At 73.7% G+C, this 24,805-nt stretch overlaps 2 protein-coding genes and 3 non-coding genes across 5 annotated transcripts in view; all 5 read right to left on the minus strand.

The window, feature by feature from the left end:
- Positions 1–322: 322 nt before the first annotated feature.
- TBRG4 (transforming growth factor beta regulator 4) lies at positions 323–7,552 on the minus strand. Its single transcript, XM_066202586.1, has 11 exons — positions 7,524–7,552; positions 6,539–6,903; positions 5,642–5,956; positions 4,934–5,105; positions 4,283–4,440; positions 3,700–3,810; positions 3,189–3,333; positions 2,500–2,751; positions 1,972–2,083; positions 1,568–1,682; positions 323–683 (listed from the first exon to the last, which is right to left on the minus strand). Exons 2-11 carry the CDS (start codon positions 6,875–6,877, stop codon positions 558–560), a joined length of 1,845 nt encoding a protein of 614 aa, XP_066058683.1. The 5' UTR covers positions 6,878–6,903; positions 7,524–7,552; the 3' UTR covers positions 323–557.
- On the minus strand, positions 1,254–1,374 carry LOC136302759 (small nucleolar RNA SNORA5). Its single transcript, XR_010724135.1, has one exon. It is a non-coding gene; the product is annotated as a small nucleolar RNA SNORA5 (small nucleolar RNA).
- LOC136302767 (small nucleolar RNA SNORA5) lies at positions 2,162–2,295 on the minus strand. Its single transcript, XR_010724136.1, has one exon. It is a non-coding gene; the product is annotated as a small nucleolar RNA SNORA5 (small nucleolar RNA).
- On the minus strand, positions 2,932–3,052 carry LOC136302754 (small nucleolar RNA SNORA5). Its single transcript, XR_010724134.1, has one exon. It is a non-coding gene; the product is annotated as a small nucleolar RNA SNORA5 (small nucleolar RNA).
- A 729-nt stretch (positions 7,553–8,281) lies between the features above and the next one.
- LOC136295493 (SCO-spondin-like) overlaps positions 8,282–24,805 on the minus strand; it is a 28,014-nt gene continuing 11,490 nt past the window's right edge. Inside the window, 43 exon segments of the mRNA XM_066194131.1 lie at positions 8,282–8,349; positions 8,625–8,775; positions 8,921–9,051; positions 9,136–9,196; positions 9,267–9,362; positions 9,458–9,762; positions 10,400–10,583; positions 10,686–10,815; positions 11,108–11,249; positions 11,538–11,651; positions 11,739–11,900; positions 12,387–12,436; positions 12,515–12,651; positions 13,127–13,404; positions 13,484–13,615; positions 13,694–13,861; positions 14,312–14,509; positions 14,854–15,054; positions 15,127–15,330; positions 15,433–15,521; positions 15,618–15,724; positions 16,378–16,541; positions 16,995–17,560; positions 18,054–18,182; positions 18,356–18,500; positions 18,775–18,897; positions 19,155–19,334; positions 19,922–20,037; positions 20,253–20,425; positions 20,527–20,739; positions 20,819–20,978; positions 21,052–21,095; positions 21,097–21,203; positions 21,331–21,525; positions 21,599–21,683; positions 21,685–21,740; positions 22,017–22,169; positions 22,474–22,720; positions 23,419–23,650; positions 23,843–24,083; positions 24,460–24,613; positions 24,615–24,677; positions 24,679–24,701. Of these exon segments, the coding sequence (XP_066050228.1) occupies positions 8,327–8,349; positions 8,625–8,775; positions 8,921–9,051; positions 9,136–9,196; positions 9,267–9,362; positions 9,458–9,762; positions 10,400–10,583; positions 10,686–10,815; positions 11,108–11,249; positions 11,538–11,651; positions 11,739–11,900; positions 12,387–12,436; positions 12,515–12,651; positions 13,127–13,404; positions 13,484–13,615; positions 13,694–13,861; positions 14,312–14,509; positions 14,854–15,054; positions 15,127–15,330; positions 15,433–15,521; positions 15,618–15,724; positions 16,378–16,541; positions 16,995–17,560; positions 18,054–18,182; positions 18,356–18,500; positions 18,775–18,897; positions 19,155–19,334; positions 19,922–20,037; positions 20,253–20,425; positions 20,527–20,739; positions 20,819–20,978; positions 21,052–21,095; positions 21,097–21,203; positions 21,331–21,525; positions 21,599–21,683; positions 21,685–21,740; positions 22,017–22,169; positions 22,474–22,720; positions 23,419–23,650; positions 23,843–24,083; positions 24,460–24,613; positions 24,615–24,677; positions 24,679–24,701 (6,632 nt within the window). The 3' untranslated portion in view covers positions 8,282–8,326.

Genomic DNA, 24,805 nt, shown 5'->3' on the forward strand with positions numbered 1-24,805 from the left:
ATCACCTGGCACCAAGCAGTGCCACCGAGCCCCAGCGTCACTCAGTCCCAATGTCACCTGGCTGTGACGCCAACTAGCCCCTATGTCACCCAGCCTGCATGTCACCTGGTGCCAGTGACACCTGGCACTGATGTCACCCAGCTGCACCTGGCACTGATGGCAACTGTCCCCAATGTCATGTGTCTCCAATGCCACTCATCCCCAATGTCCCCACTATCCCCTGTGGCACCCATCCTCAATGTCACATCCCAAATGACACCTGTCCCCAGTGTCACCCACCCCCAACGCCACCTGTCCCCTGCGCCACCAGGCCCAGCCACCATCCCTGTACAATTTGGGTTTATTTGAGCCGTCGGTGACACGGAGCAGCAACACCAGAGCCACGTGGGGACACGGGCCCCTCACTGTGGGGACATCCCCACCCGGGCACGGCCACCCGGTGCTGTGACCACCTCGCTGTGGCCACCTGGGCTCAGCCACTGGGCCACCTGGGCACGGTGACCCGGTCACGTTGGCACACTGGCACCTGACTGAGGTGAGGAGGCCACGTGGGCAGGTTAGGTGGCCGCGTCGGTGGCCGTGTCACCCGCCGTGTCACTGGCCAGGGCCTTGGCCACCTTGTCCTTCAGGTAGGCCACGCGCTGCCGCTCCAGCTTCAGCTCCAGGAACTCGTAGTGGGGCACCTGCAGGGGGACAGGGACGTGGCAGCAGCCCAGCGGTGTCCCCTCCTGTGTCCCCTTCTGTGTCCCCTCCCGTGCTGGCCCCGGCTGTGCCACGGCGCCCACCTGGGAGGGGCTCAACACCCATCTGTGCCCGCCCAGGTGTGACAGTGACGCTGCCACCAAGGGCTGACAGTGACCCCGGGCGGTGACACGTGGCCGTCACACTCCCCCAGGCTATAATTACCCGCAGGGGTTAATCTTGGCTGACCCCATAGGATCAGCCGGTCTGTGTCACCTCCCTGTCACCCCTGTCCCCCCTCTGGCACCTGGCAGGTGGCCTGGGGGGATCACGGTGGCTCATCCCTGCTGAGCCCCGGGCTGGGGGGAGCTGGCAGCCCCCCAGGAGGTGACAGTGCCTCCCTCCTGTGGAGCCAGCTGTGCCCAGGTGTGCTGGGGGGACAGTGGCACCCCGCCGGTGTCACCAGGGAGGCCACAGGGACCGTCCCCTGGGCTGGGCACAGGTGAGGCCACACCTGAGTCCCGGGGGCACCTCACAGGACAGGTGAGGCATTCCCAGACCCCATGTCCCCGTGTTGTCACCCCCCGGGCCCCACGGGAGGGGACACGGGGCTTGTGGGCACGGGGGTCACTGTGGCAGCCGGTGGCCGGTCCCCGCCACGGGGGGACAGGGACCGAATTTGACTGGGCTGCACCTGCCAGGTGGGTCAGGGGGCACCCGGGGAACACCTGGGGAACACCTCGGGGACATTTCTCCTAGAGAGGGTTGGGAGGATTCAAACGCCACAAGGATGCGTCGCCTGGGGCCAGGGTCAGCGGTGGCTGTGGCGGTGCTGGGGACACCCAGGTGGCCTCAGGGGTCCCCAGGCCCGTTGCCAGGTGCTCACCTCGGCCAGCAGGAAGCCGGCTGCCCTCAGGTGCCTGCGGGCCATGGAGCCCCAGCCCAGCAGCTCCCGGCCCCGCGAGCTGAACTGCGGCAGCTCCCAGCGCAGCACGGCCACCCTGGGGACAGGGACGGGGACAGGGACTGAGCGTGGGCAGCCCCGGCCCGCAGAGCCCAGCCCGGCACGGCTGTGCCCCTCCCATCACCTCCTGTCCCCTCCCTGTCCCCATGTCCCCTCCTCTTCTTCTCCCTGTCCCCCTCCTGCCACCCCTTCTCCCCCACTGACCCTTTCTATCCCCCCTCCCATCACCTCCTGTCCCCTCCCTGTCCCCATCCCATGTCCCCTCCTCTCCCCTCTCCTGTCCCCCGCGGTCCCCCACCCTGGGACACCCTGCTGTCCCCACCCACCTCCTGGCCCCCGGTGGCAGTGGCTTTGTCCCCTCGGAGCGGGACAGGTGGGGGGCAGCGAAGTCCCTCAGGGGCAGAGGTTTGTTGTCACTGTCCAGCACCACCTCGGCATCTGCGGGGACAGAGGGGACACGGGGACTCCGGGAGGACCCGGAGCCACCCAGAGGCTCTGTGACCCCGCCCCGGGAGGGTGTGTCCGTGGGGATCCGCCTCCCCGGGTCCCACGGGAGGGGACAGGGGACATGCGGAGCACGGGGGTCGCTGTGGCAGCCGGTGGCCGGTCCCCGACACTGGGGGACAGGGACCGAATTTGACTGGGCTGCGAGGGGGGGTGGCAGGGTCAGGTGACAGGGCTGGGGTGGGCTGGAGGGTGACAGGGGACAGTGACAGCGCTGAGGGGTGACACAGAAAGCTAACGGGGGGGTGACAGGGGAAGGCAGCAGCGGGGGCAGTGCCAGGGCCAGGAGGTGGCACTGAAGGTCCCCAGGCCAGTGGCAGGCCCGGGGGGTGGCAGCAGGTGACACTCACCGATGTCCCAGCCGTACACCGTGCTCACGTCACGTCGGACGAGGTCGTGGCCCCCCAGTGCCCCCGGCAGCGCCTCGTGCAGCCACCGCTGCAGGGGGGTGGCCTTGTCCTTGCCCTTGTCCCTGTCCCCGTCCCCCCGCAGCCCCTCGGTGGGCAGGAAGGGGCCCTGGTAGCCCGGGGCCTCCAGCCTGGCCGTGGCGTTGATGTGCAGCAGCTTCAGCCACGAGCTCTGCGCCCGCGGCGAGCTGTCACCTGTGGGACAGCGGGGACACACTCAGGTGACACCCACGGGACACAGGGACCGCCCCAGGGAAGGCTCAGGTGGCATTCCGGGAATGTTCCAGCTCCGCTGGGCTGAACGGCCACGGGGATGTGACAGTTTGTATGCCAGGTGAAGCCCAGCGCCAGGCATTCCCAGACCCCATGTCCCCGTGTTGTCACCCCCCGGGCCCCACGGGAGGGGACACGGGGCTCGTGGGCACGGGGGTCACTGTGGCAGCCGGTGGCCGGTCCTTGCCACGGGGAGACAGGGACCGAATTTGACTGGGCTGCACCTGCCAGCGCCACCTGCCCGGACAGGTGACCCCACCCCACCTCCCCTGGGCTGGAGCTCCTGTCCCATCCCCAAATCCCAGCTCCTGTCCAATCCCAAATCCCAGCCCTGGGGGCTCCGCCCGCCCCGGGCTCACCTCGCAGGCGGGTGTGGAAGTCGGGGCCCAGCACCTGGCTCAGGTGTGCGTGCTGGGGCTGCTGCAGCACGCACAGGGACCACACCACGTCCGTCAGCAGGTGCACGTCCAGCTCCTGCTCCTGCCCCTGCAGCCGCTCCTGGATCTGCACAGGGACAGCACAGAGCTCCAACAGCCACAAAGGCGTCCCCGTGTCCCCCGGGGGGGGCTGCAGGCCCCCTCTCAGGTGACCCTGGGGCCTCTCTCCCCATGGAATCGCCCACCCAACAGCCCCTTTCCCACGGGAACGTGCCAGGGTAACACCTGTGCTCCAGGACAGGTGACAGCTGGGGGGGGGGGATCACCTGGAGGGGCTTCCAGGGCCCAAAAGTGGGAGCTGGGAGGGATTTGGGACACCTGGAGCGCCGGGACATGGGAACACGGGGAATTTGGGCAGCGTTGGGGAAGGAATCTGCATCTGTAGGGGGTCCCTGGGGTCCCTCCCCACCCCGGGGAACTCTGGGGACGTCACCATGGAGAAGAATTCCTGGCCGGAGCTGGGCTGGAAGTCGAGGCGGGCGAAGGACACGAGGATCCCGCAGAGCTGGGAAAGGGACAGGTCCTGGGCGTGGTCCAGGCAGTACTGCGGGAAAAACGGGAATTGGGCCGGGGGTGAGAGCGGGGACACAGCAGCCAGGTGGGAAGGAGCAGGGGGACTGAACTGGCAGGAACTGGGACAGGACCGGGACCAGCACTCGCAGCTGGAGGGTCAGGATGGAGCCAAACCCAGCGGAAACGATCCCTGATTCCCACGGGTGACAGAGCGTGGGCAAGGGAGGGGCCCTCACTGCCCACCTGCCCCCAGGTGACAACGGCCCAGACAGGGGAGAGGGACCTGCTGGGAAAGGTGACAACACCCCCTGCACAGGTGAGTGTCCCCTGCCTCCCCCGGGGCCAGGTGAGGTCCCCCCATGCCCCCATAGCCAGGTGAGGTTCCCCCATGGCCAGGTGAGGTCCCTCCACACCCCCATGGCCAGGTGAGGTCCCCCCTGTCCCCATGGCCAGGTGAGGTTCCCCCGGGGCCAGGTGAGGTCCCCCTGTCCCCCAGGCCTCACCTGAGCCGTGGCCTCGGCGAGGGGCCGGCTGAGCCAGCGCAGGCTGGCCAAGGAGCGGGCACAGCGCAACACCTGAGCCGGGCTCAGGCTGCCCAGGTGGGGCTGCAGCTCCAGGGACAGGCGGTGCAGCACCTGCGGCTGCTGGAAGTTCAGCTTACCTGTGCCAAGGGGGGGGAAAGCTCAGCGCAGGGGCCTCCCAGCACCCCTGCCCCGGGCCCCCCACACCACAGGTGACAGTTGGGAACGGTCACCTGGACGGGAAAGGCTCCAGGGACACCTCAGAGCCCTCCCTAAAGGAGCTCCAGGTGAGCTGGGGAGGGACTGGGGACACCCAGAGTGATGGAGTGGCCTCACACTGAGCTCCTGGGGGTCTGGGACACCAGAACCTGGTGACCTGGGTTGCATACCTGGAGCAGAGGTGACCTACAACAGCCTCGTTCCCACCCCAGGACTGGGACAACCCGCTGCTGGGGCTCACCTGGATTCCCTCACCCCACCTGGCTGGAACAGGAAAGGTTTGGGACCTCAGAGCTCACCTGGCTCCCCACACCCACTGCCAGCCCAGGTAACTCCCGGCCCCGGGACAGCGACATGACGCAGGGACAGTCCCCAGGTGGCCCAGGGACCGTCCCCAGGTGGCCCTGGACTCACTGTAGGCGAAGAGCAGGTCGGTGAGCACGGGCAGGGGCAGCTCGGCAGGTTTCTGCAGCAGGTGGTAGGACAGGGCCCGCAGCAGGGGCACGCAGCGGCGCTGCTGCAGCGCCAGCGCCAGCGCCACACGGCACAGCTGCTCCGTGTCAAACTGCTCCGCCAGCTCCAGGGCCTGACAGGTAAAATGGGACAGGTGAGACAGGGATCAAACCGCTCCGCCAGCTCCAGGGCCTGACAGGTGAGACGGGACAGGGGAGACAGGGACAGGGGAGACAGGGACAGGGGAGACGAGACAGTGGAGACAGGAACAGAGGAGACAGGGATCAAACTGCTCCACCAGCTCCAGGGCCTGACAGGTGACACAGGGACAGGTGAGACAGGGGACAGGTGACACAGGGATCAAACTGCTCCGCCAGCTCCAGGGCCTGGAACAGACAAGGACAGGTGACACAGGAGACAGGTGAGACAGGGATCAAACTGCTCCATCAGCTGCAGGGCCTGCAACAGGTGACACAGGGGACAGGGACAGGTAAAACAGGGGATACGTGAGACAGGGGACAGGTGGCAGAGGGGACAGACAGGACAGGTGGTGCAGGTGACCCCAGGGGGGCTGCTGACCCCAGGTGACCACCCCCAGCCCAGGCTGAGGGCCGGGTCCCCCCTGCCCTGCTGTCACACTCTGACAGGTGCGCCACCGGGGTGTCCCACCTTGTCCTCCAGGCGCTCCATGAGGGCGGGGGACAGGTGTCCCACCTTGGCCATCAGCGTCACCACGGTGCCGGTGCCGTCCAGCTCGGTCCAGCGCAGCTCCAGCTTGCGCAGCACCTCGGGCAGGAGGGGCCCGGGGTGGCCCTGCCCCGCCAGGTGCTCGGCCAGGTGCGCCAGCTGCCGCAGGGACAGGCGCCGCAGCCGCCACAGCACCTCCTGCTCCACCGAGCGCACCTGGGGCCCGCCGGGGGACAGCCCCAGCGCCGGCAGGCTCCGCAGCAGCTGCAGCAGCGGGGCGTTCCACACCTGTGAGATCTGGGACAGGGGACATGGGGACAGGTGTGACACAGAGGCAGCAGCGGGGCGTTTCACACCTGTGAGATCTGCATGGGGACAGGAACAGATGGGTGTGACACAGGGACAGGTGTGATATGGGAACAGGTGTGACAAAGCCACCAGCAGCATGTCCCACACCTGGGAAATCTGCACAGGGACAGACAAGGGGGACACGGGGACAGGCTTGTTCCACACCTGAGAGATCTGGGACACGGGGACAGGCAGGTGTGACATGGACAAGTGTGACATGGGGACACAGGCGTGTTCCACCCCTGTGAGATCTGCACAGGGACAGGCGTGGGGCAGACGTGGGCCAGGCAGCACGTGAGGACTTGGGGCACTTCTCATCCACCTGTGCCACCTCCCAGGTGTGCCCTGCAGAGGCTGGATGGCCCCGGGCAGTGCCAGCCTGTCCTCAGGTGTGCCCTGAGGGCTCAGGGACCGCCCTGTCCCCAGGTGTGCCCTGTCCCCAGCAGCACTGTCGGGTCAGGCGCAGTGTGGGGCTGCCCCACGCCCCCCATTCCTTCCCACCCACACCTGCAGCCCCCCGTGCCCCCTTACCTGCGCCCCCACGGCGCCGAGGAGCCGCAGGAAGCGCGGGTCCCCGCGGATGCCCTGCGTGTCCAGGCGCTGCTGGCGGCTGAGGTGGGCCAGGCGGGCGATGGCCAGCGCCGCCAGGTTACTGCTGAGCGCCGCGCCCTGCCCGAGCTGCAGCAGCTCCTGCGGGCTGGAGGCCACTCGGATCAGCTCCCGCAGCTCGGCGCCGTTCTCCCGGGGCCGGGCCTGCGGGCCCTCCGCCCAGCGGGGCGGGCCGGTGCGCAGCGCGGGCCCCGGGGCTCGGCCGGCCGGGGCGGGCGGCAGCAGCCGCCGGCAGCAGCGGAGAACCAGGTGCGCGGCCATGCGGGTCAGCGCCGCATCGCGGGGAGCTGCGGGGGAACGGGAGTGCTGGGGCGGGAGCGACCGGGGTGTGCTGCCCCGGTACCGCTGCCGGCCCCGCGTTACTGCCCCGGTGCCGGCCCCGCGTTACTGCCCCGCCGTGACCGGCAATGACCCGGCCCAGCCCCGCTCGGTGCCGGGGTCCCCCAGCCCATCCCCGGGTCCCGCTTCCCCACCCCCGTGTCCCACCATCCCGGTCCTGATCCCGGTCCCGCTCCGGGTCCCGGTCCCTTTCCCAACCCTGATCCCGCTCCCACCCCCGATCCCACCCCAAATCCCGGCCCCAGTACCGCTCCCATTCCCGGTCCCGATCCCAATCCCGCTCCCTATCCCAACCCCGACCCCAAATCCAATCCCGATCCCGCTCCCTATCCCAATCCCAAACAAGGTCCTAGTCCCGCTCCCACCCCCGACCCCGGTCCCGGCCCCGGCCCCGCTCCCAATCCCGGCCCCGTTCCCATCCCCAATCCCGTTCCCGGCCCCGTTCCCGATCCCGGCCCCGTTCCCATCCCCAATCCCGGTCCCGGCCCCGTTCCCATCCCCAATCCCGTTCCCGGCCCCGTTCCCGGCCCCGTTCCCGGCCCCGTTCCCGATCCCGGCCCGCTCTGACCTCTCCCGCCCCGGCCCCGCGCACGGGCCGCCACCGAGGCGCGCACTTACGGCGTCACCGCGCCGCGCGCGCCCGCTATTGGCCGCTGCCGCGTCATCACCCGGCGCCGGCGCCTCTTCCGTGTGGGATGAGAGAACGCGGCCGCCATCGGCGCCGGCGTCCCCTCGGGTGTCCCCCGGAGTGTCCCCAGAGTGTCCTCCCCGCGGTGTCCCTCCCTCAGTGTCCATCCTTCAGTGTCCCCGCGGTGTCCCCGCGTCCCGGAGGGGGCCGGACACTCCCACCCGCCCGCCTCTCCGTGGGGCGCCCTCGTGTGGTGGCGGGAGGAACTGCAGCCAGCGCCCCCCGGTGACCCCGCCAGTTCATCCCAGTGCTCTCCCCAGTTCATCCCAGTGGCCCCGGTGCTCCCCCAGTTCATCCCAGTGCTCTCCCCAGTTCATCCCAGTGCCCCCGGTGCTCCCCCAGTTCATCCCAGTGCTCTCCCCAGTTCATCCCAGTGCTTCCCGCAGTTCATCCCAGTGCCCCCGGTGCTCCCCCAGTTCATCTCAGTGCTCCCCTAGTTTATCCCAGTTCTCTCCCCAGTTCATCCCAGTGCCCCCAGTGTTCCCCCAGTTCATCCCAGTGCCCCCAGTGCTCCCCCTGCAGTGCCCCAGTTCCCCCCAGTTCCCCGAGGGTGGAGTGCTCGGTTAGTGATGAATTATCGACTATCGAACTCCATCGATTATCGGCCGTTTATTGGTATCGATCAGGAACTCCTCGCTGCCGACACCGCCGGGGGGGGACATGGGCGGTGTCCGGGGGGCTCCTCAGCGCCGGGTGAAGTCCCCGCCTGCGGGACAGGAGTTCAGGCTGTCACCCCCGGGGTGCTCCCCAAGCCCCTGCAGCCCCCCAAGACACCCCAGGATCGCCGGGACATCCCACCCGGGACATCCCACCCGGGACATCCCACCTGGGACATCCTACCCGGGACATCCCACCCTGCACCCCCGGGACATCCCACCCGGGACATCCCACCCGGGACATGCCACCCTGCACCCGCAGCGGCGCTGAGCGATGCGGGGCCGTGTGTCCCCCCAGGACCCCCCGTTCCCGGTTCCCCCGCACCCCGGCAGGGCTGGCAGTGGCACTCGGCGATGCGGGGCAGCAGCGCGGGCCGGGGGCGGCCGCGGGGGCACGGCAGCAGCAGGGCCCGCACGGGCCGGGCGGGGTCCAGCCGGTAACTGCAGCACTCGCACAGCGACCGCACGTACGGCTCCTGCGGGACACCGGGCCTTGGGGGGTGACACCGCCCCCGGCACCCCCCGGTACCCCCGGTCCCCGCCCGGGCCGTGCAGACGCGGCCCCCGGGGGGCGGAATCAGGCGGGTTTGGGGTCTCCCCAGCCCCCCCGGCCCCCCGTACCTGTGCGCTGACGGCGGTGCGGGAGCGGCAGCCCCCCGCGCAGTAGGCCACCCGCACGCCCCGCAGGACACAGGCGCCCTTGGTGATGTTCCGCAGCGCCGTGAGCAGCCGGCACGGCCCCGGGGGCTCCTCTGCACGGGTGGGGGGCCCGAAGTGAGCGGGGAGGGGGCTGGAGGGGCCGCCCCTCCCCGGGGTCCCCAGGTACGGGGTCTCACCTGGCCACTCGTCCCGGCACACGGGGCAGCAGCTCCCGGGCTCCCGCACCGGCTCCGCGCCCTGGGGAGACCGCCAGGCTCAGCCCCTGCCCGCGGGGACCACCCCCCCGCGCCCCCCCGGAGCCCCTCACCTCCGGGCAGGTGAGCGCGGGGCAGGAGGTGGCGCAGGTGACGCGTCCGTCGGAGCAGCGACAGGTCCCGCACTGTTCCTGCCACTCGCTGCCGGCCTGGAGGGGCGCGGGGACCCCAGACATTGGTCAGGGACCCCAAACACGGGCTCAGGGACCCCGAACACGGGCTCAGGGACCCCCGCCCCGCTCACCGCTCGCAGCGCCCCGCGGTACCGGCACCCGCAGCCCGCCGCGCTCACGCACTGCCCGGAGCCGTTCCGGTACCGGCCGGGGGCGCAGGCGCAGCGCGGGGGCACCGAGGGGGTCCCGAGGGTCGAGGGGATCCCGGCGGTGCTGGAGGCGTCCGGAGTTACGGGGGTCGCGGGGGTCGCGGGAGATCCGGAGGTTCCGAGGGTCGCGGGGGTCCCCCCGCAGCTCCCGGGGGGATCCGCCAGGTCCTGGCAGCTGCGCTCGCAGGCGGGGCCGGGGTCCAGCCACACCTCACCCGGGGGGCAGCCTGGGGACACCGGGATGGCACCGGGAACAGAACCGGGAATTGCACCGGGATAGCACCGGGAATTGCACCGGGAATGGCACCGGGAACGGCACCGGGAATTGCACCGGGACAGCACCGGGAATTGCACCTGGAATGGCACCGGGAACGGCACCGGGAAAGGCACTGGGATGGCACCGGGAACGGCACCAAGAACGGCACCGGGAATGGCACCGGGAATGGCACAGGGATGGCACCGGGAATGGCGCCGGGAACGGCATCGGGATGGGACCGGGAACGGCACCGGGAACGGCACCGGGAACGGCACCGGGAATGGCACCGGGAACGGCACCGGGAATGGCACCGGGAATGGCACAGGGATGGCACCGGGAACGGCACCGGGCACGGCACCGGCACCGCCCCGACCCCCGGCCCTCCCTCCTGGCATTGCCCCGGCCCCCCACCCACCAGCCTCCATCCCTCCCTCCTCCCCTCGCTGCCTCCACCCCTCCCATCTCCCGTCCCTCCATCCCTCCGCTCCCGTTTCCGTCCCCGTCCTGCCGTCCCTCCGCCCCTCCGGTCCCCGATCCCCGCCCCGTTCCCTCCATGCCAGCCTCCCGCCCCTCCCTCTCCCCGGCCGGTGTGTGTCCCGCCGTCTCACCGGAGCACGGCTCGGGGTGACACGGCGCCGTCTCCTCCCCGGGGCCGTCCCCGCACCGCGCCCCCGCCCCGGGGCCCTCCCGGCACTGCCGGTGCCGCGTCCGCGTCCCGCCGCCGCAGCTGCGGGAGCAGCGGGACCAGGGGGACCAGGGGGACACGGCGGGGGACAGGGGCGACGGGGGGGATGGAGGGGGCGAGGGGGACACAGGGGACAGGGAGGAAGCAGGGGACACGGGGGACAGGGGGGACAGAGGGGACAGGGGGGACACAGGGGACAGGGAGGACACAGGGGACAGGGAGGAAGCAGGGGACACGGGGTGCGCGGGGGACATGGGGGACACGGGGATCGCGGGCGTCGCGGGCCCCGGGGAGGGACACGGCAGCACCGGGCAGGTCAAGGTCCCGTTCTCGCAGGTGCTGCACCGGGGGTGACACGAGTGTCACCGTCACCGCACGTGGGGCTCTGCTGTGTGGCACCTCCACGGTGCCCGTCCCGCTGTCACCGTGCCCGTCGCACCCTGTCCCCCGTGTCTGTCCCACTGTCACCGTGCCCGTCCCACTGTCACTGTGCCCATCCCGCCCTGTCCCCGTGCCCGTCCCACCGCCACCGCCGTGTCTGTCCATGCCGCTGTCCCCGTGTCCCCCACCCCCGTGTCTGTCCCCGTGTGACGGTGCCCCCCCGCCGTGCCCCCCCCGCGGTGTCACCCACCAGTTGTGACACCCGAGGCGGGTCACGGCCCCCGGGGACACCTCGCGGCTCCCGCTGTCCCCGCCGGGGGTCCCACAGCGACAGCGGCTCAGGGGGACACAGACCCCGTCCTGCAGGAGCTGCCCGGGGGGGCACCGGCACCCTGGGGACACGGGGGACACCCGGGGGTGCTGGGGGACACCCGGGGGTGCTGGGGGGACACGGGGGACACCCGGGGGTGCTGGGGGGACACCCGGGGGTGGCGGGGGGACACGGGGGACACCCGTAGGTCCCGGGGGGACACAGGGGACACCCGTGGGTGCTGGGGGAAACAGGGGACACCCGAGGGTGCTGGGGGGACACAGGGGATACCCGAGGGTGCTGGGGGACACAGGGGACACCCGTAGGTCCCGGGGGGACACGCGGGGGGGCCGGGCAGCCCCGGCCGTACCTGGCTCGCAGGGCCCCTGCAGACACAGCACGTGGGCCCAGGTGTCGGCGCAGGTCCGGGGGCACCGCCCGGCGCAGGGGCTGCGGGTCCGGCCCCCCCCGCCGCACGCGGGCTCTGGAGGGACACGGCAGCCCCTCAGCACCCCGGAGCCGGGATCCCGGGGCGCTGGTCGGGGCTCCCCGGGGCCGGGCCGGGGGTTACCGGGGCAGGTGGAGTTGCAGCTCTGGCTCTGGGTCCGGACCCCCACACACGCCCGCCCGGGGGGCTCGGGGCTCAGGGGGCGCCGGTGGCGCAGGCGGGACCCCCCCGCACAGGGGTCACCGCAGGGTCCCCAGGACCCCCAGGGGCTCCAGTCACACGGTTCTGGGGGGGAACGGGGGGGGGACCAGGGTCACCGGGACCCTTGGGACCCCCTCAACCATCCCCCCGAATTCTCCAGACCAGCAGGACCCCCAGGACCCCCCAGGACCCCCCAATGCCCTGTGTGACCCCCTCTGCCTTCCCCAGGACCCCCCAGGACCCCCCAATGCCCTGTGTGACCCCCTCTGCCTTCCCCAGGACCCCCCAGGACCCCCCAATGCCCTGTGTGACCCCCTCTGCCTTCCCCAGGACCCCCCAGGACCCCCCAATGCCCTGTGTGACCCCCTCTGCCTTCCCCAGGACCCCCCAGGACCCCAAATGCCCTGTGTGACCCCCCTGCCCCCCCAGGACCCCCCAATGCCCTGTGTGACCCCCTCTGCCTTCCCCAGGACCCCCCAGGACCCCAAATGCCCTGTGTGACCCCCCTGCCCCCCCAGGACCCCCCAATGCCCTGTGTGACGCCCCAGTTCCCCCCGCCCCCCCCCATACCGGCCGCACAGGGGGTGTCCCAGCACTCGGGTCCCTCGGGGGTGCAGGTGCTGCGGGAGGGGGACACAGCCGGTGGGTGGGGGGTCCCCAGAGCCCCCCTCGGCCCCCCCCGGGCCCCCCCGACTCACCACAGGCGGCACGGGCCGGGGCTCCAGCGCTCGCCCAGCCCCCGCTCGCCCCCCGCCCAGGGGCACAGGGGGGGACACGGGGGGTCCTCGCAGCCCCGAACCTGCTCCTGGGGGGCCCCGCAGGCCCCCCCCGCGCCCTCGGCGGGGATGGGAGTCCTGGGGGGGGTCACACGGGGGGGGCACAGGTGTCCCCGCGGCCCCCCCGGTGTCACATCGCCCCCCGTGGGGTTCGTGTCCCCCCCCGGCGCCAGGGGCGGTCCCGAGGTGACGTGGCCCCCCCCGGCAGGTGCCGCGTGCCCCCCCCAAGTGTCATCACCCCCCCACGGAAGCCGTGTGTCCCCCCGAGTTGTGTCCCCACAGTTACGTGTCCCCGCCATGGGTGTCACGTGTCCCCAAGGTGCCGTGTCCCCCCCACATCCCCCGCGTCCCTTCCTTGTCCCCCCCGTGTCCCCCCCCCTCATCCCCCGCGTCCCCCCCGTGTACCCCCCCGTGTCCCACCCCCATATCCCCCGTGACCCCCCCCGTGTCCCCCCTACAATCCCCGTGTCCCCCCCATGTCCCCCCCGTGTCCCCCCACACCCCCCGTGTCCCCCCCACATCCGCCCCCCGTACCTGTAGCGCTCCTGCCGCCCCCCCCCCGCAGGTGACACTGCAGGGTCCCCATTGGCTCCAGCGGCTCCAGGTGCACGGGGGGGTCCCGGTGGGGGTCCCGGGGGCGGCGCTGGGAGGGGGACAGCCCCCCGGGGCGCAGCGCAGCCGCCCCCCCGCGCAGGAGCAGTTCCGGCAGCCCCGGGGGTGCCCGCCCCCCCCCGGCACCCAAAGGTGCCCCCCCGCGTCCCGGCACTCGCACAGCGCGGGGGGGACGCAGCCCCCGTCCTGCTCCAGGGTCCCTGGGGGGGGGGGGGACACGGGGGTCAGGGGGGCCGGGGAGGGGCTCCCGAGGGGTCCCGGGGGGGGGTCGGGGCTCACCGGGGGGGCAGCGGCAGCCGGGCTGGCAGGGGGTCCCCCCCCCGCAGGACACCCCCTCCTGCAGGTCCCGGCAGCTCCGCGGGCACCGCGTGGCGCAGGGGGACGGGCTCTGCCCGGGGGGGCACCGCGGGCCTGGGGGGCACCGTCAGCACCGCCGCATCCCCCGGGACACCCCCCGGCGCCCCCCGGCCCCCCCCGTGCCCCCCGTACCGCAGGCCCGGGCGTTGCAGACCCTCAGCTCGTGTCCCGGCCCGGGGCAGGGGGTGCCCCCGTTTTTCGGGGGGGGTCGGGAGCACGAGCGGCTGCGCACGGAGCGGCCCCCCCCGCACGTGACGTCACAGCGCGACCAGGGACCCCACGGGGACCACGCGCCGTTCACTGGGTGGGGGGGGGGACAGGGGGTGACCCCCGGATTCACCCTGAGACCCCCAGCCAGCCCCCCCCCCCCCGAGCCCCCCAACCCCCCCGGAGCCCCTCCCGGCCCCACAGCTCCCCTTCAGCACCCCCCCCACAAAGCCCCCAGAGGTCCCCACAAGCCCCTGATCCCCCCACAACCCCCGACCCCCTCTGGACCCCCAACATCCCCCAGCCCCCCGATATCAGCGTTCCCCCCGCAGCCCCCCCCAGTGTCCCCCCATAGCCACCCCATGGCCACCCCAGCTCCCCGATATCAGCGTCCTCCCCCAGCCCCCCGATATCAGTGTCTCCCCCAGCCCCCAGATATCAGCGTCCCCCCCCAGCCCCCCGATATCAGTGTCCCCCCACAGCCCCCCCAGTGTCCCGCACCCCCCCCAGCCCCCCGGTGTCGCCCCCCGGAGCCCCCCGCACCCCGACACGCCGTCACCCCGCACGGCCGCCGCTGCTCGTGGCCCCCCCGGATCTGGGGGCACCAGGGGGCGCCGGGGCTGGGGGGGGCGAAGGCGCGGAGCCGCCGCTGCTGCCCTCCCCCGCAGGGCCGCGAGCACGACCCCCAGGGCCCCCAGGGGCTCCACCGGCACGGGCAGGGGGGCGTCAGGCACGGGGGCGCTGCGGGGGGACCCCCGGGTCAGTGCGACCCCCACGGCCCCCCCGCAGTGGGGCAGAGACCGGCCGGATCCCCCCGCAGGGGAGCAGGACCCCCCAGAGCCGCCCACAGCTCGGCACCTGGCAGTGGGGCAGGATGTAGGGACCACCCGGACCCCCGGGACCCCCCGGACCCCCAATCCCGGTACCCCGGCAGTGGGGCAGGTTGTAGGGACCCCCCGGGACCCCCCAGTCCCCGTACCCCGGCAGTGGGGCAGCTTGCAGGGACCCCCCGGGACCCCCCAGTCCCCGTACCCCGGCAGTGGGGCAGGTTGCAGGGACCCCCCGGGACCCCCCAGTCCCCGTACCCCGGCAGTGGGGCAGGTTGCAGGGCCGTCTCTGGGTGTCGCCCCCCGCCCCACAGAAGCCCCCCGCGCAGTCCCGGCGGCGGCTCCGGGTCGCGGGGGTCTCCGGGTCGGTGCAGGTGTGGGTGCATGGCCCCCACGGCCCCCAGGGCCCCCACGGGACCACCGGGACCGCTGGGGACCCCCCGGGCTCCTCCGCAGCCCCTGCGGGAAGGGTCCGTCAGTGGGGCAGGGGAGACCCCCGGGGTGGACGGCACAGCGGCTGGGGACACTCACCTGGGGCTGTGGGGCCCAGATCCGCTGTGGGGCCGGGCTCCTCTGTGGGGCTGAGCTCAGCGGTGGGGCTGAGAGCTGCTGTGGGGCCCAGATCCGCTGTGGGGCCGGGCTCTGCTGTGGGGCCGGGCCCCGCTGTGGGGCTGAGCTCAGCTGTGGGGCCGAGAGCCGCTGTGGGGCCGAGCTCAGCTGTGGGGCCGGGCTCCTCTGTGGGGCAGAAACAACCGGTGACACCACCCGGACCCCATCGGAGGGGCTGGGACCCCCGGGACAGGGGCTGAGACCCCCATGTGTGGGGCGGTGACCCACCGGCGCAGGGGGGCCCGGGACAGGTCGGGGTCTCCTCGGGGGTCCCGTTGCAGGGGGCGGCGCAGCGCAGGCGGCCCCACAGGCACGTGCTGGGGGGCAAAGGGGGATCAGTGGGGCGGGGGGGTGCGCGGGTGGGGAAGGATCGCGGGGTGCGGGGGGAGCCCCCCCGGCTGTCCCCTCCTCACCAGTGGCCGCAGTCCAGGCGCAGGGTCCCGCCCGGCGGCAACTCCACCATCGGGGGGTCCCCGGGGGGGCTCCCCCAGGGCTCCGGGCCGGGGGGGGGTCCCGGGGGCTGTTCCGGGGGGGGGTCCCGGGGGGGGTCCCGAGCGCGCCCCCCCGCAGCAGCGCGGCCGGCACCGAGCAGGGGCACTGCTGGGGCTGAGCCGGGGCTGGGGGGCGCCCGGGGGGCACCCCCAAACCCAGGGACCCCAAAGCACCGCACAGCACAGACCCGGGGGGGCCCCATAACCCGCCCCCGCTGTTCCAGTGGGCACCCACCATCCTGGGGGACACCCATGGGGCGCCCACCACCCATAGAAACACCTGGGGGACCCCCCAGCGCCCCACCCACAGACCAGGGGACCCCCCTCCACCTGATCCCTGCCACAACCAGGGACCCCCGACCCAGGGACCACCCTGCCGGGGGAATCCATGAACCCCCCATGGCCCAGGGAGCCCCCCAGGACACCCCCACAGACCAGGACCCCCACCCCGGGACCCCCAGGACACCCCCACAGACCGGGACCCCCACCCCGGCACCCCTAGGACACCCCCACAAACTGGGAACCCCCACCCATAGGACACCCCCACAGACCAGGACCTCCACCCCGCGACCCCCGACCACCCTGAGGGGCACCCGTGGGTTTGTGGACCCCGCCCTAAACCCCAGCATTTCCCCCCCCCCCCCCCATAATTCCCAGCCTCGGATTTGGGTGGGGGTCTCACCTGCAGGCAGGCGTGGCGGTGCAGGAAGGTCCCGGGGAGGCAGTGACAGCCCTCCTGGCACCCCCCCGCGCACCCCACGGCCCCCCCAAGGTGGGCGCAGCTCCGCGGGCACCCGGAGCCCCCCCCGCACTCGCGGAAGGTCCGGCCGGGGGGGCAGCCGGCCTCTGCATCCCCCCCCCGGAAAAATGCTCAGTACCTGGGGGGCACCCGACCCTGCCCCCCAAAACACCTCCGAGCGCCCGGCTGTGCCCCCCAAAACATCCTGAGCATCCCGGGACACCCGGCTGTGCCCCCCCAAAACACCCCCGAGCACCCCGGGACACCCGGCTCTGCCCTCCAAAACACCCCGGGGCACCCGGCTGCGCCCCCCAACAACACCCGGCTCAGGGCCCGAAGGGGGATGTGGGGCCGGGATGGGGGGCAGCGCTGGGGGGTCCATGGGGCAGCGCTGGGGGACAGCGCGGGGCTGTGCTCGGGGGCTCTGGGGGACATTTCTGGGTCGGGGTCCCTGGTGAGGGTCTCTGGGTCCCATCCCCGGGCAGGGGTCTCTGGGTCGGGGGTGTGGACGAAGGTCCCTGTGTCGGGGATCTCTGTCGGGGTCCCCGTGTCGCACTCACCGCGACACACGTGGCTGTGGCAGCTCTGGCTCTGCAGCGCGGGCCCCGGGCACGGCGGGGTCCCGCAGCCCCGGCGGCGCCAGCGCTCGCCGCCCCCGCACGGGGCGCTGCAGCCCCCCCAGGGCCCCCACGGCGACCACCGGCCACGGGCGGGCACCGGCGACACCGGCATCCCCGGGGACTCCTCCGTGCTCCTTGGGGACACCGGCATCCCCGGGGACTCCTCCGTGCTCCTTGGGGACACCGGCACTCCCGGGGACTCCGGGGGCTCCGTGCCCCACACCGGCTCCAGAACCCACGGTGACCCCGGGGCCTCGGGGGTCTCTGCGCCCCATGGCGCGCCCCAGGGCGCCTGGGTGGCCGCGGGTGGCCCCGCGCTCCCGGGCTCTGGGGACAGACGGACACAGGCGCTCCAGGGGCCGCGGTGGCAGTCGGGAGTCCCGGGGGGCTCGGGGAGGGGGTCCCGGCACGTACCGGGCCCGCAGAGCTCGGCACAGCCCCCAACCTCTCGGGGGGGCCCGGTGCAGGGCGCACGGCCCGCCGCGGCCGCGGGGTTGGTGGGAGACCTGTGGGGAGTGGGGCAGGACCCCGTTATGGGGCAGGACCCCACTATGGGGCAGGACCCACGTTATGGGGCAGGATACCTCGTTATGGGGCAGGACCCCCCCTCCCTATAGGGCAGATCCCCCGTTACGGGGCAGGACCCCGTTATGGGGCAGGACCCCCCTTTATGGGGCAGATCCCACCACTATGGGGCAAATCCCCCCGCTATGGGGCAGGACACCTCATTATAGGGCAGAGCCCTCGCTATGGGGCAGAGCCCCCGCTATGGGGCAGGACCCCCGTTATGAGTCAGACCCTCCGTTATGGGGCAGGAATCCCCCGTTATGGGGTAGGAACCCCTGTTATGGGGCAGGACCCCCCCGTTATGGGGCAGGACCTCCTCTATAGTGCAAACCCCGCTATGGGTCAGACCCCCTGCTATGGGTCAGACCCCCCGCTATGGGGCAGACCCCCCCCGTTATGGGGCAGGACCCCCGCTATGGGGCCGCCCCTCACCTGAAGCGCTGCCGGCTCCCGGTGCCGCAGTCACAGCGGGTCCAGGGGGTCCAGCGCGACCACCCGCAGGATTCAGGGGGGCCCCGTTTCCCGGGGTCCCCCAACACCCCCGCGGGGACCCCACAGGCGCTGGAGGGAAAAGGGGGGTCACCCCAAACCCCGGGGAGCCCCGCGGAGCCCCCCAGTGTTCAGGGGACCCCATTTTCTGGGGTCGCCCGATCCCGGCTTTAGGGTACAGGCGGCTTTGGGGTGCAGGAGGAATTTGGGGTACAGAGGTGTCTGGGCTATGGGGGTTGGGGTACCGCGGGGTTTCGGGGTACCGCGGGGTTTCGGGGTACCACGGGGTTTTGGGGTACAGCGCGGTTTTGGGGCACCGCGCGGTTTTGAGGTACCCGGGCTCGATGCAGCCGCTCCCCTGCAGGACCAGCCCGGGCCGGCAGCGGCAGCCTGGGGGTGGGGGGTGTTCAGGGGAGTCTCAGCCCTCCCGACGCCCCCCAAATCCTGCCCACCCCCCGACTGCTCCGTGCCCCCCCACACGTTCCCAAACCCTCCCGAAGTTCCCCTCAAGTCCCCCCTCACCCCCCTCCACGCCCTTCCAAGCTCCCAAATCCCCCCAAACCCCCCTGTGCCCCCCATGTCGCCCCCCCGAGACCCTCCTGGGACCCTCCCAGGACCCCCCGTGTCCCCCAAACCCTCCCCCGGCCCCCCCCCACCCCCCGACCTTCCTCGCAGCTCCCCGGGCACGAGCTGTTCCCACTCAGGTCCGCACAGGTGGGGGGGCAGGGGGGGACCCCCAGATCCGCGCAGCCCCCCGGGGGCACCAGCAGCATCTGGGGGGGGCAGGCTGGGGGGACACGGGGAGGTCAGCGGGGGGTTGGGGGGGACTCGGAGGGGGGGTTGGGAGGGCTCGGGGGATGTTTGGGGGGCTGGGGGAAATTTGGGGCCGCGTGGGGGGCAGCAGGGGGGTCAGGGATGGGGGGCTCGGGGGGACTTGGGGGATTTCAGGGGGTTTGAGGGTTCGGGGGGGATTTAGGGAGGGGAATTGGCGGCACTTAGGGACGGGGGAACAGGGTCGGGGGGTTCTCCCCGCGCCCCCCGTACCTGGGGGGTCCCCGCAGGGCCGCAGGTTGCAGGGCCGGCTCTGCAGCGCCCCTCCCTCGCACGGCCGCCCCCCGTTTTTCGGGGGGGGGTCGCTGCAGCGGCGGCGGCGGGTCCGCTGCCCCCCCCCGCACGGGGCGTCGCAGGGGCTCCAGGACCCCCAGGGCGCCCACCCGCCCGCCACTGGGGGAGCACGGGGGGGTCAGCACACCCCCAGGGCCACCCCTGCACCCCCCAACCCAGAGCCCCCCCCCTTGGGGACCCCCTGGAACCCCCGAGCGGGCCCCGAGCCCCCCCGCCCTGGGGATCTGCCACCCCCCGAGACCCGCGCGGGGTCCCCTCAGCCCGGGAATGGGGGGTCCCCCTCACTGGGGGGGTGCCCAGACTTTGGGGGTCCCAGCCCGGAAATGGGGGTTGGTCCTTCTCCTCACAAACCCCCGGGGGTCCCACCCCACAACGGGGGTCCCACCGCACAACAGGGAAGCCACCCTATAACGGGGGTCCCACCCCATAACGGGGGTCCCGTCCCATAACGGGGGTCCCACCCCTCACAGAACCCCAGGGGTCCCGGCCCATAACGGGGGTCCCAGCCCATAACGGGGTCCCACCCCATAACGGGGGTCCCGGCCCATAACGGGGTCTCACCCCTCACAGAACCCCGGGGGTCCCACCCCATAACGGGGGTCCCGGCCCATAACGGGGTCCCGGCCCGGGCGGTCCCAGCCCCGGGGGGTGTCCCCGTCCCGCCGGGGGTCCCGGTTAGGCGGTACCTGGGCAGGCTCGCAGGAAGCAGACGCGGGTGTCGGTGTCGGGGGGGTGGGCGCAGCCCCCCTCGGGCGGGGTCTCCCCCCGGCGCCGCAGAGCGACCCCCACCCCGCAGGAGCGGCTGCAGGATCCCCACGACCCCCAGGGCGGGGGGGCGCAGCCTGGGGACACGGGGGGGGGGGGGGGGAGCAGGGTGACCCCGGTGTGTTGGGGACCCACCCCTGCACCCCCCAACCCCCGTGTTCCCAATTTGGGACCCCCGGAGCTCCCCCCGCCGTGACCCGGGACCCCCCAGTTACGGGGGGCCCGTTCTGGGGGGGCCTCTCCTGCCCTCACCTGGGGGAGTCGCGGTGGGGGGAGCCAGCCAGGGCAAAGCGGGGAGCTGGGGGGGCTCCTCCTGGGGGGTCGCGGAGCCTCCGGGGGGGCTCGGGGTGTCCTCGGGCGGGGTCGCGGTTCTGGGGGGCTCCGGGGGGGTCTCGGCGCTTCTGGGCCACGCTGATGTTGGGGGGCTGGGGAGGGGGGGGCGGAGTGAGGGACAGGGGTCACCCCAGAGCCCCCCCGGCCTTGGGGACCCCCAAATCCCTGCGCCCCCCCTTTGCCCCTCCCGTACCCGGGGCTGCCGGGGGCCTCGGCCGGCGCGGGGGGGGACAGCGCTATCATCGTCCCGGCCGGGGTGGCCGTGGCGTTGGCACCTGCGGAGTGACAGGGACAGGGCGGTGACGGGCACGGGGGTGACCCCCAGCCCCCCCGGGGACCCCCGGGACTCACCCGCGGGGCCGCAGCTGCAGCAGGAGCCGCCGTCACCTTCCCGCAGCACCTGGCCCTGGGGACACGGGCAGTCACCGCCACCGTCACCTGCGGCTCGTGCCACCCCCCCCCCCCCTTCCGCGGCCCGCGCTCACCTGGGGACAGCCGGAGTGGCGGAGGGGACAGTAGGGGACACAGCGGACGGCGCCACCCGGCAGGCACTGGCACACCCGGCACGGGCCCCCGCGCCACCGCTCGCCGGGGACGCGCCACCGGCCCCGCTCGCGACACCGGCGACACGGCGGCGTGTGGCACCTGCGGGCGGGAGCGTCACACACCTGCGGGATCCCCCCGGGCCCCCCCCGGCCGCCCCCCAGGCCCCGCTGACCGTCGCGCCTTGCGGTAGATGCCGCGGCAGTGGCGGCCCCCCCCCGCGCCGGGCCGGGTTCGAGGGGCTGCGGAACGACCACTGCACGCCGGGGGTCCCGCACGGGCCCCCGCACGCGCCCCACGGCGACCACGACGACCACCCGCAGTCCACTGTGGGGGACACCGCGTCACCCGGGACAGCCGGGGACAGCCGGGGGTCCCCCGGCGTCGCCTCGGGGACACGCGGGGACCGGACAACCCGCAGGCACCGGGGGGTCGCCCCCGCTCCGGGACCCACCTGAGCAGCCGGGGTGCGGGCGGCAGTGTCGCAGCTGCCCCTCGAGGCAGGTGCAGAGGCGACATCCGAGCGGCACCGGCGCTCCCGGCGGGTACCGGCGCCCCCCGGCCCGGCACGGGCACTGCCCCGGCGGCACGCAGCCCGCGGGCCCCGCCTCGGGGGCGTCCAGCACCTGCCCCGCCGGGCACCAGCACCCTGGGGGGCGCGGGGGGTCAGGGGTGCCCCCGGCATTGGGGAGCCCCCCAGAGCCCTCCCGGTGTCCCCTCACCTGGGCGGCAGGGCGGGGGTCGCGGGCAGGGCAGGGCGGCGGCCAGGTCGGCGCAGGAGGCGGGGCAGGGGGCGCAGGGGAGGGGGGCGCAGCCCCCCCGAGCACTCGGAGCCGTTGGGGCACCCCCCCGGGGCACAGGGGGCTGGGGGGTCAGGCACGGACCCCGTCAGCGCCCCAGAGCCCCCCCCTCTCCGAACCCACCCCACCAAGACCCAGCCACGAGCCCCACCGGGACCCCCCCCCACGGAGCCCCCATCCAGCGCCCCCCCCCTCTCCGGAGCTCCTCTGTCCCACGGAACCCACCGGGAGCCCCCTCCCCATGGGGCCCCCAGATCCCCTCCGAGCCCCCCGCCCCAGGGGCTCCCCTCATCCCACCGGACCCCGCACCCCCAGAGCCCCCCGAGCCCCCCGCACCCACCCATCTCCAGCGCTCCGAGGCCCCCCCCGGGCAGCTCCTCGCAGGCGCGGCCGCCGTTCTGGGGGGGCCGGCAGCTCCTCCTGCGCAGCCGGACTCCCCCGCAGCCCCCCGGGCACTCGGACCAGGGTCCCCACGGACCCCACCCGCCGTCCACTGCGGGGGGGGGACAGTTCAGGGGGGCTCAGGACCCCCAAACCCCCCGGACTGCGGTACTCCTGAGCCCCCCACCCCGGACCCCTCCGATGAGACCCCCAACTCCGCCGGCCTCCCCCAGCCCCGGGGTCCCCCCAGGCACCCCCCACCTGCCTGGGCAGAGGGACCCCAACACACCCCGGGCCCCCCAAATGCTGCGGGGTCCCGCGGCCCCCCAAACCCTGCGGGGTCCCCCCAAACCCTGCGGGGTCCCCCCAAACCCTGCGGGGTCCCCCCAAACCCTGCGGGGTCCCCCCGCGCTCACCCGGGCAGGCCCGGTGGAAGCAGGCTCTCTCCTGCTGGCTCGGCCCCCGGCAGGCCCGCAGCAGCCCGGGGTGACGCTGGTGACACCCCCGCGCGCGGCGCTGCCCCCCGGGCCCGCAGGGGTGGCTGCAGGACCCCCAGGGCCCCCAGGGCCCCCAGCGGGGACACCGGGGGGCCAGGGGACAACGGGGGGACGTCGGGGACACCGCGTGACGCCGCCGAGGGAGGTGGGGGACATTAAAGTGGCCCTGAAAGGGGGTCGTGGGAAACGGGGACACCGGGGAGACACCGGGAGGGGGTTAGTGGCCAGGGACACCGGGAGGGGGGGTCGAGGGGGCGTCGGGAGAGGCCGAGGGGGACACCGCGGGTGGCACTGTCGGGGACATGGCGGGGAAATGATCGAGGGAACATCGGGGTGACAGCGGAGGGGGCCAGGGACACCCGGGTGTCCCCTGGAAAGGGGTCGGGGACACGCTTGGGACACGGGGGACACTGCGGGGACTCCATGGCGGCACAGGGAGAGGGCTCGGGACCCCGTGGTGTCCCGAGGGCCAATTGGGCGGGGGGTCCCCCTTGTCCCCCCGTTGTCCCCCCGGTACCTGATGGAAGGTGCACACATTCCCCGTCCCCGCAGGCGAACTCCGCGCAGGGACCCCCGGGGCTGCTCCCGGGGCCGGGGGGCTCTGGGGGGACACGAGGGCTCTCAGGGGTCCCCAGGGCGCTAGAGGGGACTCGGGGGGGTCCCCGGGGGTCTCGAGGTGGGGGTGTGGGTTTGGGGTGTACACCGCGGCCCGGTCCCCCCGGGTGGGGTCCCCTCCCTGCCGAGTTTCCCGTTCCCCCCCCAAGGGACCCCCCGCAATCTCGGGGTCCCCAGGAGGCGACATGGGGTGGGACTCCCAGCCCTCCCCACCTCAGTTGTCCCCGGAGGCGGATCCCGGGGTCTCACCGCACAGCTGGGGGCTCTCATCGGCGCTGTCGCGACAGTGGGGGACGCCGTCGCAGAGCTGGCGAGGGGGGGACGCAGGCGGGGGCGCAGGGGGGCGCGGCCGGGGGCGCTAGGGGGGGGCGCAGGGCCAGGTGGCGGGGGCGCACGGGGGGTGTCGCAGCCTCCCTCGTCGCTGCCGTCGGGACAGTCGCTGTCGCCGTCGCAGCGCCACCCCCGCGGGACGCAGCCGCCGCTGTCGCAAGCGCAGGGAGCGGGGCGGGCACGGCGCTGCCGAGGCGTTGTCGGCCACAGCGGCGGGTGACAGCGTCGGCGACAGCGGCGGTGGACGGTGACAGTGTCGGCGACAGCGGTGGTGGCAGGTAAGCGGTGTCGGGGACGGTGCCGGCGGTGGTGTCACTGGCGGTGACAGCGCTGGCGACACTACCGATGGCGGTGCCGCCGGCGCTGGTGGCCGCGGTGACGGTGACGGCGGTGACAGAGTGGGCGACAATGCCGGTGACAGCGGTGACAGGCGACAGCGGCGCGGGGGGTCAGCGCCAGCGCGCACCCCGCCGGACTCTCGTCCCAGCCGTCGCGACAGTCGCGGGCGCCGTCGCACACGGCCACCTCGGCCACGCAGGAGCCGTCGGGGCAGGGGACAGTCCCGGGGCCGCACGTGGCCCGCGCTGGGGACACGGGGACAGCGGTGACCACCGCGGCCGCGGGGGAATGGGTGCCCAAACGGGGGGGGGGGGGTCCGGGGTGGTCCCAGGGTGGGGGGTGGTCCGCGAGGGGGGTCCTGGCGAGGAGGTGATGGGGTGGGGGGCCCCCAAAGGGGCGGTATGCCGGGTAAGGGGGGTCCCCGGGCTGGGGGAGCCCCTGGATCGAGGGGCTCTCGGGGCGGACGGGGGTGGTCTCCCAGGTGAGGGTCTCGGTGGGGGGGTCCCGGGTCGGGGGGTCCCGGAGTGGAGGCTCCCTGGTGCGGTGGTCCCGGGGCAGAGGGGTGGGCGCGGGTCCCGGGTGGGGGTTCCCAGAAGGCGGGGGTCCCCCCGCGCCCCTCACCGGGGCAATCGCTTCGTCGGCGCCGTCGGGGCAGTGGCGGCGGCCGTCGCAGAGCGCGGCGGGGGGCTGGCAGCCCCCCCCCGGGGCACGGCAGGTGCCCCTCGGGGCAGGCGCAGCCGCTCTCGTCCGCTGCCGTCCCCGCGCAGTCGTCGCGCGCCGTCGCAGCGGTGGTGGGGGTACGGACGCAGCGCGGCCCCTCCCCGCCACCGGAACTGCCCCGGCCTCGCACCGGGGGGCGCAGCCTGCGGGGATCGGACTCCCCCAAGTGGGCACCGAACACCCCGACGCGGGGCGCTGGCACCCCCCCGGGGGCACGTGGCAGATCTCTGCTCCTCGGGGACCCCTC

This window comes from Chamaea fasciata, unplaced genomic scaffold, assembly GCF_029207755.1.
Source record: "Chamaea fasciata isolate MVZ Bird 193981 ecotype frontalis unplaced genomic scaffold, bChaFas1.0.hap1 SCAF_1, whole genome shotgun sequence".
NCBI lineage: Eukaryota > Metazoa > Chordata > Aves > Passeriformes > Sylviidae > Chamaea > Chamaea fasciata.